General features: G+C 47.9%; 2 protein-coding genes across 12 annotated transcripts in view; both read right to left on the bottom strand.

Moving 5' to 3' along the window:
• The window catches only part of plxnd1 (plexin D1), a 79,407-nt gene extending 69,889 nt beyond the window's left edge, over positions 1–9,518 (bottom strand). Inside the window, exons 1-2 of the mRNA XM_061769555.1 lie at positions 8,004–9,518; positions 4,709–4,885 (exon numbers count right to left, since the gene is read on the bottom strand). Coding sequence (XP_061625539.1) covers positions 4,709–4,885; positions 8,004–9,212 — 1,386 coding nt within the window. The 5' untranslated portion in view covers positions 9,213–9,518. The remainder of the gene's footprint in view (positions 1–4,708; positions 4,886–8,003) is intronic.
• Positions 9,519–10,625: 1,107 nt separating this feature from the next.
• Positions 10,626–15,567, bottom strand: part of tmcc1a (transmembrane and coiled-coil domain family 1a) — a 45,748-nt gene continuing 40,806 nt past the window's right edge. For all 11 annotated transcript variants that reach the window (XM_061769645.1, XM_061769567.1, XM_061769602.1 and 8 more), the window contains 3 exons: positions 14,879–15,564; positions 13,633–13,768; positions 10,626–12,617 (listed from right to left, as the gene is read on the bottom strand). In XM_061769645.1, coding sequence (XP_061625629.1) covers positions 12,303–12,617; positions 13,633–13,768; positions 14,879–15,564 — 1,137 coding nt within the window. In that variant the 3' untranslated portion in view covers positions 10,626–12,302. The remainder of the gene's footprint in view (positions 12,618–13,632; positions 13,769–14,878; positions 15,565–15,567) is intronic.

Consider the following 15,567-nt stretch of genomic DNA (forward strand, 5'->3'; position numbering starts at 1 on the left):
AAATATTTTACTAGGAAGCCCCTCGGGGTTTTGCTCAAGCAAACAAGACATATTTTTCTTCTTTAAAAACCAATGTATGAATATGGGAACGTAAGCAATGCAATTAATATTCCTATTGTTGACTTGGGAATATTCCTGCGTGTGTACGCAATATTTGCGGTGTGCGTAATCTTGTTCCAGAACACTGATTTGTGTCCACACTGGCCCTCCAGAAAATGGGCGACATCTTCTGCAGTCACGCACACGCAAATACGTGCGTGCGCACGCACGCACACATTGCCGCAGAGGAAAGCAAACTGCTGAGTGAGGCTTCCTGTCAAGCAGACAGTGAAAGCTCTTATTTCTGCAATTTGGAGGCTCTTCCTACAGACTGGAGACGTCCTGATGAACCGACAAAGTGAACGACAAACACGGCTGTGTCACTTCCTTCCCCACCCCCCCCCCATTAACCCCCTCCCCACCGCCCACCCCCCCCCCCCACCGCTCTCTCCCAGCTACAAACATACAAAAAAACATTAGCACCCACAGAGACACCCTGGTTAATGTAAAACCCGGGCAGATAGAAGCCTAACCTGGGATGACAGGCTTTATCTTATCTTCCAAAAGACGAGATAAAGATGTTATTTTATTCATTTTATTTAGTTTTTTTTTTACTTGGCCAACCTGTTTACACCCATGATGTTATGACTCGTAGGGGTAGACACCTGTGCTGCGTCTTCAGCAAACATCTCAGGAAGTAAACAGATGCAAGGGCGACACAGTGAGGCCACACACCTTGGACAAGGAAGCGCGAATGACACGGCGGGAAATCAATTCAATTCAATGTCGGTACAACAAGCAGACAGAATATTCATCTGCGGCCGGGAAAAACAAACTTGTAACCGCAAAGTAGGTAGGCGAAAACGTGCGCACGAAATAGTCATTTGAGGTCGAGAAGTCCCTGTGGCTCTGTAGTGGACATTTAGGAAAACAAATCGAGCGCACTTTCTCGAGAAAATGTAAGATGGAGGCTTGGGTTACATACAATGCAAAGGGGTGGTATGATTAAATGTGATTTTACGCTGGAGATGAACTGCAGGGGGAAAAAAAGACGTTTAAGCATTTATTACTGCGCTCTTTGTCTTCACTAGTTGGAAAATCCACTTCACTAGTAGAATGACTGTGTCTCACTAGTGACGTTTTTTGTCCACTAGTGTATGACATTGCTATACACTAGAAGGGCAAATTTGGAATACCAGTAGGACCACGACATGTCACTAGTGAGGTAAAATTGTACTACTGGTGACATTTTTAAATATGACTAGTAAACATCTAGTGCCTCACTAGTAGTGCAAGTAGCAAGCAGATGTCCAGTATGCCAAAGTTGTCCTGTGTATATAGAAATGTTGTCATAGTGGAAAGCAGCAATGGCAAAAATGTTACTAGTAAGATTAGTGGTTCTACTAGTATGCTGAATTGTCTTATGAGTGAGGACAAAAAAAAAAACATACTAGTATCGAGAAAATCAAGTAAATGCTCAAAGGGTTTTCCATAAAGGTGCGTTCCATTTGTTGACCCAGACGTCCAAGTTGTTCACGGGAATGACAATAAAACCCTTCATATTTTGTGGCTATGTTATACATATTTCGAGGCCACAATTTAGCAAGAAGGGGAAGACGACGGAGATGATGATGATGATGATGATGATGATGATGATGAAGAGTCCATTGTGTCTGTGCGTGGGCCGCCGAGGAAAGATAAAGTTTGCTGATTTACAAAATGTATCAGAGTGTGGTCACCATCAATCCAAGCGCCAACGTGTGTTTGTATGTTTGTGTGTGCGCGTATGTACTGCATGTGCGTGCGCGTGTGCGCGTGTTGAGGGCAGAGTGACATAAAAGCAGACAAAAAAGTGGAAGTCAGTTGTGATGCGGGCGAGGGGAGACGTCACTCATCCGTAATTCCAAATGACTTGAGCGAGAGCTCTGTCAGAACACAGTCCCAAGAGCCACCCTAACTTAATCTGGGCCAGCGTTCGTCGGGCCGCGCTTCGTCCGAGCCAAAGTCACAGTCCCAATCACATTACGCACGCTAACAGCACCATTAACCTCGGCAACAGCCCTGCTGTCCTCGGGGCACGCCACGCACGCACGCACGCACGCGTATGGCCACTCGCGAACAATGACAGACGTTCGCTACGTTGGCAAAAGTATTGAGACACCTCTTGGGTCATTCCCTTATTAATCGGAGTTTCGGCTAGAGCAGGGGTCAGCGACCTTTTGGAAAGTGACAGCTACTTCTTGGCTACTGATTCATGCCAACGTCTACCAGTTTAATACGCACTGTTGAAATGTGCTCAAATGACCTTTAATTACATTTTATTATTAATATCGGTGATATTCGTCCTTGTGATGAAGACACTGAACATTTTCATGATTCCTTACAATAATTATCAATATTGATTTAACAAGGTAGAAAACTGATAAATATCAATATGCGGCACTTTATTTCTACTGTTAAAGCTCTACGTGTTTCCATTTCCATCACTTCTCATACAACATTCCTTGGAAATCACAATGTCCCATCACTGCTAAGCCATTTTTAGAACAGGCCCGCAGGCTACTCATGCCGTCCTTGTGGGCGACCTCGGCTAGAACCTCGTAGTCCCCCCCGCCCTCGAGTCCTGATTCTTCATTTCAGCCAGACAATTTTCCATTTGCGTTGCATTTCTGCCCCCACAGCAGAAAGCACGCTCGGGTGAGTTTGGTGTGGAAGAATGCAAGTCCATCGATTAACTTCACAATGAACTAGAAAAGATGTCCAACAGAGCAGGGGTTCGAAAACTGGGGTGTGGGGAACCCAGGGGAGTCCGTGAGCCGTAACTTGGGGGTCCCTCAAATAATTTGCAAGAAATGATTATGTCGTATCATTCAAAAGTGCATCGCTAATAACAAAACAAACATAATACACTGATGACCCCCCTCCATGCCTTATCTTTGGGCTAATTTAAAGCTCTGATATGATTATGACAGATCACATAACTCTAATATCCTTGCATGTAATTATTTTTTTTTCCAGAACAAAGAACTATCCCTGCGAAGCAACATAAAATACAACAAGACAAAGTACAATGTACAACATAAAATATCCCCTGCCGGTTCATTAGATTCCTTCATTAGATTTCTAATCTTTCAGCAAATAACAGAGGAATCTGCAAATGTGTGATTATTTGGGGGTTCATTGTAGTCCTATTTTTTAAAATGTCTTTTCCAGAATAAAAGGCTTAATATCATAAGACTTAATTTATATTTTTTTAAATACACTTGTTAAAAAAACTAGGCGTTTTTCCCCCTTGTAAAACTGCCTTCCTCTTAATATTTCGACTTTATTTTGGAAAAATCTGATTTTATTTGAATAAGATTCTCAATTTTCTTTATTCTCATAATAATACAATTTTGTTTCCCTCCACAACACATAAATTTGATATCGTAACAATAAAACTTTGTTTTTTTCTCAAGAATATGCAACTTTCCATTTCCTATGGCATTTAGGGGTATACATGGTCGTTATGTTTAATGGGGAAAAAAGGGGTTCCTGGGCCCAAAAAGTTTGAGAAACCTTGCCGTAGAGGCCCAGGCTCATATGTCCAACATCAGTAAGCTCTGACTTGACAAATATTCTTTTGGACGGACAAAAAAAAAACAAATCTTATAAGGGAAAAAAAAAAAAAAGTCTTCTGGGAAGAGAGGAAGCTCAAGCCGACTCCAAGTGGGGTGGGCCCGCGTCCCAATAATTTTAGCCACTCTTCTTCTTCTGTCACTCAAACGTGGCTCAAGGAGCGCTATAACTCTAGGGAAATAAAGCATGATCGTTTTTAATGTTGCAAAAGTTGTGAGTCAGTTGGAAGGCAAAAGGTCAGGAAGCACAGGAAGATTGCGCTCATGTCGGTTTTCCCCCCTTCGACAGGCGAGGACCTGCTCGTGGCAATCGCTGGCAGACTACCGCTGAACGAGCCCAGTCGGGGGTGACGAGGAATGTGCTTGAGACGGAATTAAGGAATGCTGTTAATTGGACGGGAACGTTCTTTTTTTTTTTTTTTTTCCCCAACAAGCTGGACCCGCTGCACACGTCTGAGGCGGTTGCCTGAAGTCTCCACACCAAAAGCAGGGAGTGATTCATATGTGGCCAGGCCGCCTTGTTAACAGCTTTCTGGTGACGTGTCAGACGATAACTGGCCCGTTATTAGGAACTCATTATGGGCTGGATGGGTCATGACTGAATGGAGCACAGGCGGTCTGGTGGAGATGAAAGTAGACATTCCTGCTTGTTGTACACAGCTAAGTTTAGCTTTGAAATTAAATTTGTATTACAATTATTAGTAGTAGTAGTAGTAGTAGCAGCAGTAATGAGCAACCCAGCACCCCAACACCCCACCTCAATCTCCAATAGGGGAGGGGTCAAAAACATGGTGCCCGCGGGCATCATGTCACCAACAACCGCGTGAGTGGCCTGCAGGCCTGTTCTAAAAATAGCTCACCAGTGTTGCGATATTGAGATTGTTATCGAAGTGATCATTTGAAAGTGTATACACACTTGCGGAGTTTTCTTGGAATGAAGGCTTGCATGTTGCTATTGATCTGTTTCCTACCTTGTTATTTCAGAAGTGTGTATCAAACTCTGCATTAAATATAAAACCCGTGGAAAAAAACGCACGCATTACGCGCCTTACCTTCCGAAGCCGTCCGTTACTGGTTCCCAGAAAAACCACCGTGTGGTTGAGCACGTTGTCCACAGACACGGCGCTCAGACCGGTGTATTCGAACAAAGGAAGGGCCCTCAGGGGCCTCCGTAGGGCCAGTGGATGCTGCAGGTGGGCCGCACCGCAGTCCAGCTGCTCTGGCTGCAGCTACAACACACCCACACACACAAAAACACACATGAATGCTATCATTTGTATTCGGTTGAGAAGCACAGAGCAGAATAACGAGGCGAGTGATGAAAGGACAGGGTGAAACAAGAGCTGATAAGAGCGATCACAATGAACTGCTTAGGCTTCCAAACCACTCAATACTTGGAATAAAAAAAAAATCAAAATAAAAAGGCCTTGGAAGAGTCTTCAACACTCATCAGACACAGCTTTTGTCACATGCAAAGCAGACAGTGATAAACCAGCAGTACCACTCTAGAATGAGCAATGGGATCTATGGGGGATTCAAAAAAAAAAAAAAAAGGAATTAAGCAAGTGTGTATATTTGCACAGTGGTTTCCCACAGGCCCATCTACTGGCAGCGTCATCTCTCTTATCAGAAATTGTGCGCGCTTTTCCCTCGGTGCCGGCCTTCACGCCGCACAACACAAAAAAAGATCACACGTCTGTCACGGCGCTGTGATAAATGATAATCACAAGTCGGGACTAACTTTAATCAGTGCGAATAAGGACTTCAATCATGCACAGGCGCAGTTGTCGGTCTCATCCATACCGAATGAGATCGCAGACATGATTGGTCACAGCCTGGGAGACATTGTGATAGTTCCCTAAAATGTCCACTAAAAACGCCTTGGTAGTGATTAGGGAGTCGGGAATGAGTGGATGATTGCGAACGCAGTTACTGCATTACTACTCATCATCTACTAATCACTAGATTCATACGAGACTAGGGTTGTTCCCGAATGGGTGGGGACTCGAATGGGGCGTGGAAAAGCAATCATCGAATCAGAACGGATCTTGGAATATCACACTTACTTTATTCTGCCACGCCAAATTTACATTTAAAAAAAAAATTATATATATATATATATATATATATATATATATATATATATATATATATATTTCACAACGTTTAACCTTTTTTAATAGCCGATGCTATTTGGGCTGACATCGTTTCTGCGCAAGCGCGGAGTTGTACAGTAGTTCGTTGTTGCTGGTGATCATGAGTCACGGTTGCAAATAGCTGTAGCCCTCCGCCGAGGCCGGCCAACTAGCTTACTAGCTATCCGGCAAGAAAAGAGGCGGCTGGTCCTAGCCAGAGTGGATTTACGGCAATAAGATGGGCACAAAACCAATCTGGGTTCTGTCTTTGGCCAATGTACAGCAAGGGATCCTGGTTAAAGTAAGCCATTTTAAACTACCAAGAAAAACTTTTCCGGAGGAAGAAGTGGCTGCCAAAACGCACCTGCATACTTTCTTTCTGCTCCAACAGATAATTTTCAAATAATCAAATTGGATTTTTCCTCTTTATTACGGAATAGTACAAGGAGTAACGATTCGATTGGGATTCTGAGGTCGTTCGTTACTGTGAAGACGAATAATGAATCGGGATTTAGAGGGCGAGACTGTGCATAATTATGTCTGTGCATTTACTGTAAGTGACATCAATACAAAGAGACAACAAGGGTGCCAAACACAAGGCGCCATGAAATGTCCTTAAGGGCAAATATTTCGCTTGGTATGCATGACGAATTGATGGAGTGGGACCAATGTATCAGTCATTTGACTTAAAGCATGTTTGTTGACATGAACATTTAAAATTACTTTTGACAAAAAAATACACTAGCCCTTTGTTATACTGTATATTCACATTCATACAAAGATGCTACTATCAGATGCGGTAAGCATGAATGAACACAACTGTAATTTGGCCCAATTTGCGTGCTTGCTGGCGATATGTTTGTTGCATTCAGCAATACCGGCTACATGCGAAGGCTGACCGAAGGCAAAGAACGTCACGTGGTTGGAAAACGTTATCTTACTTATCGAAATTCCTCCCGTCTGATTCCCGTGTGCAAACGTCTCACTCAGCGGCTGCGGCAGGAAAAGCAGACCGTGTTCCGTGGCCGGCACGCGGGCACACACAATTAAATGTGTGTCAAAGTCACACAAAGAGCCACAAAATCATGTATGTTTAGGAAGGACTGTGGCAACAGTCGGATGATGGAAGATTCTGTCACATTGTAAAGCCGTTTATCCTGGCTTCCCGGAGCCACCGTCGATTCGAAATCGGAGAACCGTCCGACTTTCAAACACGCATGAGAACTTGCCCGTACAGTCGCTGTTTCTCTCGCTGCCTTTGTTTTTGCAGTAGAGATGATTCTGGATACTGCTAATTCTGTTGCTATGCGTGCTCTGTTTGTGCTCCCCACCATGTGATCACGCTCTCATGTCACACAGATAAATGAAATCAAGACCAGCACAGACTTGGGAACGCACGATGGTATCTGAACTTGCGTGTGTGTGTGTTTGTGTGAGAGCGACAATGCGACCATTCTCTGCCATTTTTTTTTGTGGTTTAGTAAAACTCGAGCCACAGATGCTCAGAAGAAGGAGACAATAGAAGAGGCAAACTACTGGCCCGTTCTTGTCCTCTGGTGTTGCTCAAGGGTGAGCTGTCGGATGCGAGAAGAGGCTCGAAGCCTTCCGACAAACCGTCAGCACGATTACGGAGCCTCCCTGATTTGCGACAGGCAAGTTCCTCTTCCACGCAAAAGGAGAACCGCTCACGACCTGGCGAAAGCGGAGTGCCGGAGAATGACGGCAGATGAGGGAGCTCGCCTTGTCTCGTGACGGCAGAGCGACCTCTGGCCAAGGAAATCGGTGTCGCTTTCCAACTTGAAATGCAGTCAAAGTCTTTGCAACACAACTTTATTCAACATTAGACTATATGAAGATGAGCGAAGTTCGATCTATCGTTGACTCAGACCCTCACACCTGGCGATGGACCCTCGCACGCATACCGAAATCGCCGCGAACACCACGAACGATATGGCGTGATTGTCCAGGAAGAAGCCGAGCGATATATTGTCATAATATAAAACGAGCAAGAAGTGAAGCCGAGAGTGCGGCTATCAACGAAGCACTTGGCGACAGAGACTCTCCGCGCTTCGCTTTTCAATATGAAATGAGACATTTGATTCTTAAAGACAATTTTTTCCATCAACTGCAAACGATTTTAAAACCGTTTTTTTTTTTTTTTTTTTTTTTTTACGCATCCAGTTCAGGAGGAGAATTGCGAATCTCATCTTACCACCAGGTTCCATTTGTGGACGCAGGCTGCCCCGGAGCCCTGGATGACGCTGTCCAGCACCTGGACGTCACTGCTGGGCGAGTTGGAGCAGCTCCTGCGGCCTCGACGGATCTCCTCCTCGATGTCCGCAAACTTGAAGGCGCACAATGCCGACTTCCTGTCGCCCTTGGAGAAGACCCCAAACAGGTAGGCCTCCGCGGCGTCGTCCGCGTGGATGTCGGCCGCGTAGACGGACAGGAGCCGGTTGTAAATGTCGCCGTTGCGTCCGCACTGGAGGGGCACCTGGATGTAGGACTCGGTGAGCTTCCTGCTCTCCGGCCCGCTGGACTTCTGGCCGCCGGCGTCCAGACAGATCCTGGCGAGGACGCTGTTGGGTTGGCTCTCCTTGTGGCCCATCTTGGCGTCGTTATTGAAAGCGACGTACGAGTAAGTCTTGTGATTGAAAGCGCGCACAAAGTGGAGCTTGTTTTTGCTCTTGGCCTCCTGTTTGATCTTGAAGACGTTGTCCTCGGAGGGGTTGATGTCGTAGGTGAAAAGTCTGGACAGGTCGCGGACGTTGAAGGAGCGGATGGCGATTTCCGGGGTGTTTTCGAAGCGCAGGTCTTCCTTGCTGTGGTTTTTGGGGAAATAGCGGGTGCCGGCCCCGGTGTAGGTGGCGCCGACGAGCAGGCGGGTGTCGCCCCCGTGGGCCCCGCGCAGGACGAGGCCCACGGTGGAGGCGTCGGGGTGGTTGGCGGCGATGTTGAGCATGCTGGGGAAGACGGTCTTCTCGCCCTTGGGTGGGAACTCCACGGCGATCTCGGAGATGTTGCCCAGTTTCCTGAGCTCGCAGAAGCCCTGGTACACGGAGCCGCACGCGACCACGACCCCCTGCTCGCTGTCCAGCTCCAGCAGCTTGTTGTGGTTGTCGGTGAGCGCCTTGGGATGCTGGCACGGAGCCTGCGGAAGCTGGGGCGCGTGGCACAACAGGTTGTCCTCCACCGGCCCGGTGCTCTTCTCCGCTTCCGCGCGCAGGCTCCCGTTCAGCTGGTAGATGCTGTTGACGGCGGCCACGTAGACCTTTCCGGACGCCGGGTCCACGACGAAATTATTGGTGCGACTCGGAGTGGAGAATCGCTGGTGAACGCGCAGCGCGCTGACGCTCCGGCGCGCCTCCAAAGCGAGCACGGCGAGGAGCAGGAGAGCGACGGGCTCCATCCGAGGAGGCATTCTTCCTTCTGGCCGGCTCGCGCGTCTTCTGGGCCGAGGGTCGCATTGAGCAAAGACAAAACTGCCCGTTTGGCGACAAATCCGAGAGGGGAAAGGCTGTTTCCTGCTTCACGCCTCGACGCGGAGTGACGCGATAAGGCGAGTCGTGCTTCCTCCTTTTTTTGCAGACTGCCTTTTCTGCCCCTCTCTGTGTGCCCCCCGTGCGCCACCGCACGCCCTCCGAGTGGAGCCGCGCGCCTCTATCAGCCCTTCCCTACCTTTATTTAGAGTCCAAGGCGCATACTTTAAACCCAAAAGTGGCTCACGGCGCACCACTAAACCAAATTGCCACGAAAAGTGTGCAAGAAAAGTTCACACACAAAAGATTCAAACACCAAACTACCAGTTTTCCACTTCATTTGTGGGCCAGACGCTCAAGCAGCGGCTGCTTGGTTCAGTGCGCGAGAAGATCACACACGCAAGGCTCGATGGGTTGCGCTCATCTTGGGGTTAATGGCAGGTCACCATCATCATCATCAGTCCCTCGACTCTCAAGATTAGTTCTGCGGGTCTGGAAGCGTTCGGTCGATAGAAGACACATGGAAAGTGCAAGCAGATGGGCACATCGGCGCACCTTTCCGTTTCGACATTCATGCTCTCAACATTGCTATTTTTTTCCCCCCCTCTTGCTCGCTCTACACTCATAAATATTCAATCAGAACACATGCGCTCCCACTCGAGATGTTTTTTTTTCTTCTTCTTTTGTCTGTGGATGGAGTGCGCATATGCTCGCACATCAGAATGGAAATTAATGTCCTCCCCCCCCCCCCCCCCAATTGGATCTTACAAGACATAACCGAGAATAAATGGAAATACCAAAAAGCTGATGCAAAATATTTCAGGACACGTACTGTGGAACATAAAGGAGCAGATGATAGGTGGAACTCCCATTTTGGGTAATTGCGCATCAAATCTTGACAGTGTGAATAAAAGTGCAACATAATGAGCCTGAAGTGCACACGCGTGGCGCGGCGTGGGTGGGGTCGGGCAGCGATGGGGGTCACACAGATATCACCTGAAGAGCACAGTTTGGGCTCTGCCGGACTAAACGGGAGCTTCCACGCCAAACAACCTGTTTCCTTCGTGATAAGGAATCACACCGTGTGCTAAGACCCCCAACCACACCCCCCCCCCCCCCCGTCACCCCCACCCCCCGTCACCCCTCCAAGATAAGAGCGCTCTCAGATGTATTCAGTGCCCACAACCTTCCACGCCCGTAGAGGAAGGTGTCAAGACATATAAACGGCTCAGCAGCGCCATCTTGTGGCCATACGATTAAAAACCAAAAAAAGGGTTTCCCGTACTTGGGAGCGCATCCGCTCAAACAACAACAGGCTTGGATTAAAGCTGACCAAAAAAAAAAAAACAGATGAGTACGCAGGGAATGCATTTTTATTGATTCCGCACTTGGGAAAAGCATATCAGAAGGCACTGGAGTGGTTTATCACAAAAGAAACATCAAGGTCACGCTGAGGTCAAATAACAGCTCACTCCCAACTCAGTAAAATGGAAACATTTCAAAAGGGCAGTCATATTTAATTTAGGCGAACGGAGATGCGGGTTTTGACAAGCGATCCGGACCTTAGCGGCCTCCTTGCGAGGTTTGGAGGACGACACAAGTGATCAACTCTGTCAAAGGCCTGACCCACACAATTATCTAATTGCGCGTTAAAGTGCAGTGTACAGTTCATCAGTTTGTCCGCGTGGAATTCAAGGCGGACTATTCCGCGCGCCGGCCAATCCTGACATGTCCTTGACAAGCCGGCAGGCGGAAGAAATGCACTAAGGTAGGCGAGATTCACAAACACACAACTTTGCACACGCAATCCAATTCATAATTCAAACGTTAAAACCGCTTCCCCCCCCCTCCACCTAATAAAATCGAGTGTCAACATTCACTGCAGACCTGCCGGTCGGTCCCCAGCCGCCGGTCAGGCATGCTTGAGTTGACTCGGGTTTGGCACTGGCTGATTTCACCAGAAGAAGGATGAGCGCAGAGATAAAAAGCAGGGAGAGTCCGTGATGAAAAGGGAGAACTCATAAACGAGCAAGAGTGCATTTAACTGGACTGACAGTAGAAACGACACACACTGAGGACAGAAAGCAGCAGCCTCCCTCGCGGCGCATCTGAGATGGAGCTGCAGAAGCGCCACTGGTCTGAGGGCAGCATGGCACGAGGCAGGCAATTACAACACCAAATTGCTTTTACTCGGACAATGGACTTTGTCATGGTATTCGAGAACACGTGGCTCGCGTCGTTTGTCTTCATTTCACAGGCGCATGCTGCAAATACGGCAGACGTTTGACAAGAACCATGTTCCGTTTGTGTGCGGCTCTTAGATGGTGAGCGTTGCTCCTTAACCCTGGCTCATTAGTTTGAATTCACGTCGACCTCTATTTAAGTTTTGCTTAAAAAGGAAATCATTAAAAGCGTATCAAGTTTGCGATTAGAAATGGTGCGGAAGCACAAAAATTCGTTAGTCATCGGGACACGCAGCGGTTCAGTAGTCCTTTTTAACTGTTCCGTCTTAACACATTTCATCACAGCAATAAAAGAAAAGAAAAAAAGAAGAGCAACTCTTGAGGTTTTGGTTGAAATCCACCAGTGGCAGCTCACCCAGTTGGCAATTCAGCACTCATTTGTTTGAGGTGAGCTGCCAGCCCAGTTTCCTGTCGGAACTCGTCCTCGAGCGTGGACTGCGATGCTACATGGTACTGAATAAAATAATATTAATGACAATGAATATCAATGATTAAAATCCAGAATTAAAAACGAAACAGTACAACACTGTGTTACAGGAGGGATATCAACACAACAGTTCAAAAAAAAAAAAATGTAAACAGTCTCGTCCTTCCGAGGCGAGTGTGACAACTCGGGTTGTTCCTCTCAGTCTTGATCCCGAGCGGCTTCCCAAACGAGCTGGGCTGAAATTTCAGCGCCGAGCCCAAAGCCATCCGAGCGGCTCACCCGTCAAACTCGCGGCGTGACCGCAGCGATCCGCTTTCGTCACCTGCTGTGAGCAAAGAAGCGCGTGCCGCCGCCGCGTTCGGTCATCCCGGGGGCTGCAGGGCTCGTTGTGTGTAACTCGAGAGCGCGTCCCAATTTCTCCACAAGAAGGCCGTGAGGATGACGAGCAGGAGGGTGGAGAGGGAGCGTGAGCGCGTCCTCATCAGAGGGACCACGCAGTTGGCCACGGTCGACACGAAGACCAGAAGGACGGCCATGAGGGCCAGCAGCACGTTGATCAGTTTGCCCAGCAGCGTCCTGGCCGTGGCATTTTCCAGCCCCTCCAACTGGACCACCTGCTGTTGCTGCTGCTGGAGCTCCATCTTGGAAATTCGGGTCTGACACGCCTCCAGCGCCTCCTACGGAAGACATTTACAAACGGGTCACCACCAATCATTCTCGTAGTCAACAACATCGAACAATTCCCTTAAATGAGGCCAGAGGCCTGGAACATCTTGGTTCTCCGAATCCATTGACCCTTCCTAGTGGACGTTCCTCCATGTTGCTCCTGACCCTGATTTTTTTTCTGCCTTGTAAGACTCGAAGAATTCAAATCAATCAAGATCTCAACTGTGGTTCTATTCACATCTTTTTATGTTTTGGCATCATTCGCCAACATTGGAAAAAAACAAACAAAAACAAAAAACGAGTTCATTCTGAGTAGAAAGTACAGATAACCATTCTCAAAAGTACACTGAAAAAACAGTCCTTAGTTTGATCATGTACAAATGTGGTAAACTGACACATTTTCCAACCTCTTCTCGAAAAGGATAAAAATCACGTGCAACTGAGGTAACATGTTCAAATTAAGGTAATTCAAAGGACTTTTTTCCCTTGTGAGCAGCAAAACACTGTTGAACACACAGCTCAATGACAGTTCAGGCCACAACACAAATGTGCACCGGGCACAGATCGTGGGCGCCCCCTACTGCCAAGGAAAGGAAATGCCGCGAAGGGGCAACTTAAGCACAAATACGGGCCAGGAGAAAGAGGAGTCATCTACAAAGAATGCTTCAAAACACACAATTTGGTACGATGACATTCTTTTTGGTGTCATCTTCCTGTTTCAAATGTCAACATGGCGTGTGTGACTGACAATGTGAGGGTGGCGATGACAACACACCTCCGTAACTACGGATGCAAAACTAGCCATCCTTTCACACACACACGCACACACACACATTCTGTATAGCATCAGTGACACAGTAACACTAACACAAAATGTTCTATGGATTAATAACAACCATAAATCATTTTGTTTGAACCTTGAGAGCTTGACGGCCATAAATAAACCGCAGTGCTCCAATTTCATATTGTCAAGTAAGCGTTTTGGTCAACCCATCCAAGCGTCCCACTTTAGCTTGACGGACGAACCTGAATGTCTCGCGCCCTCTCGTAGGACTGGTAGGCGATCTTCTCCTCCATGCTGGCCAGCTCCTGTTTGAGGTTCAGGATCTCATTCTGGTGAAGTTCTGTCAGGTCGTTAAGCTGCTCCTCCAGGCGTTCACACCTGAACGCACACGCACGGAATGAGCTTAAAGACGCGTACACGCTAGAGTCGGTAGAAGCGAACGCAGCATTGTCCTAACAGAGAACTTCTATTGCAATTGCTGAACTCTAGCACAATGACCACAGAAGCATTGTGCACTGTGCACTCATGTGACACACGATGGCACCATTTGTGTGACCTCACTTCCAGTATATAACATGGTTTGAGAAAGTGGATGAGTCGCACCTTTAAAGTGCAGCATTGTGCATTGTTTTTCTCGATATGGTGCGGTTCTACTGATCAATACAATTTTCTGTCAGTGTTTTCTGTACCGTGAAACGTGTCTTGATCTCTGAGCCCGCTTGCCAGAGCGTCCCAGAGGAATGTGTTTTTTAGGCTGGCTCACACACACACACACACACACACGCAGACAAAGCCAAACCAAAACGAATTTCAGACAGACAAAGGCTGAAATAACCTTCTCAATGTGGGACACTTTAAAAGACTCTTCCTGTACTTTTCTTGCGCGATGCACATTTCCCCATTGTGTCCCATCGAAGGATTGCCACAGCAAGTCACTCCGGCATTTGTTTGACATTTGTTTGTTTTAACGTTGGATGCCCGTCCTGACGAGGGCCCCCGTTTTTTTCCCCTCTTTTTTTTTTTTTAAAACGTGCTTGGGACCAGCAGTGGCTGGGACTTGAACCCAAGCCACGTGCACAAAAGACAGCAACTTTGTACCACAACACTACTAGTGCGTGTAAATAGAGAGCCATGGCTCACAACAGGTTTAAGTCAAATGCTCAGCCTAATGAGTGAAGTCAGGGGACTTAATGAGTCATTGTTTATGAGGCCTACAAAGAGAATCATCTTTCTACATATCGCTGGCAATAAGTGGAAGACTTAGAAGAAGGTCAAAGTTTTGCTTTATCGTATACAATGATAAACGAGTCCGACAGAACACAGGCGGGCCCAGCGTGGCCTGTGATAAATCAGCACATATCTACGAATTATCAGCATCGGTGAGAAGGATTACCTTCCAAAGTTTGGAGGTTTGTGCCGATTACCTAATGTGGAGTTAGTTGAAATAACTTTGAATTTACATGGCCACTTTTGCATCTGCTGGCTTACCTGAAGCGTTCCTCCTGCAGCGTCTGCATCACCACCGTGTAGTCTCGCTGGTAGTGGCTCTTCAAGCCCTCCAGACTCTCCTCGAGCCTGGCCTGGCCCTCCCTCAGCTCCTGGACCTCCTGAAGCAACATGTCCAGGCTGGAGGTGCCAGTCCTCTCCAGTGTGTTCCCCTTAGAGCTGGGCGGACCCCCGGGCGCCCCCGTGGTGCTATTGGCCCCCACCGAGCCAGACGTGGCACTCGAGCAGTCGTCCTCGCTCCCGTACTTCGGACTAGACTGGAGGTGATGGCCGACGCTGCCCAGCGAACGAGCCCCTGCCGCGCCTTCTTCCCCCGAGGGGTCGTCCAGCGAGTCTTTGAGGGAGGGGATGTTGTCGGCGCTGCCAAACTTGTTTCGGATCAGCGAGGCGATCTCCCGCGGTTTGGAGACGACGGCCCCGGCGGCCGAGTGCGTGGCTTGGGAGAAGCTGGACAGCCCTCCTTTCACGCTGTCCACCACCCCCTCGCTGAAGCCCGTCACTTTGGCACCCACGTCCTTTAAGCCCTGTTGCATGTCCCGGAGAACATCCTTAGGTTGCCGAGGGATACCGTTGTGCTCCACTTCCCGCAGCTTTCGGTGGTAGTGATCCAGTTTCCTCTGCAACTGCTGGATGGTCTGCGCTGACTTCTGGTTCTTTTTCTCAAAAACCTG

This window comes from Phyllopteryx taeniolatus, chromosome 1 (genome assembly GCF_024500385.1).
Source record: "Phyllopteryx taeniolatus isolate TA_2022b chromosome 1, UOR_Ptae_1.2, whole genome shotgun sequence".
In the NCBI taxonomy this organism is placed as follows: domain Eukaryota; kingdom Metazoa; phylum Chordata; class Actinopteri; order Syngnathiformes; family Syngnathidae; genus Phyllopteryx; species Phyllopteryx taeniolatus.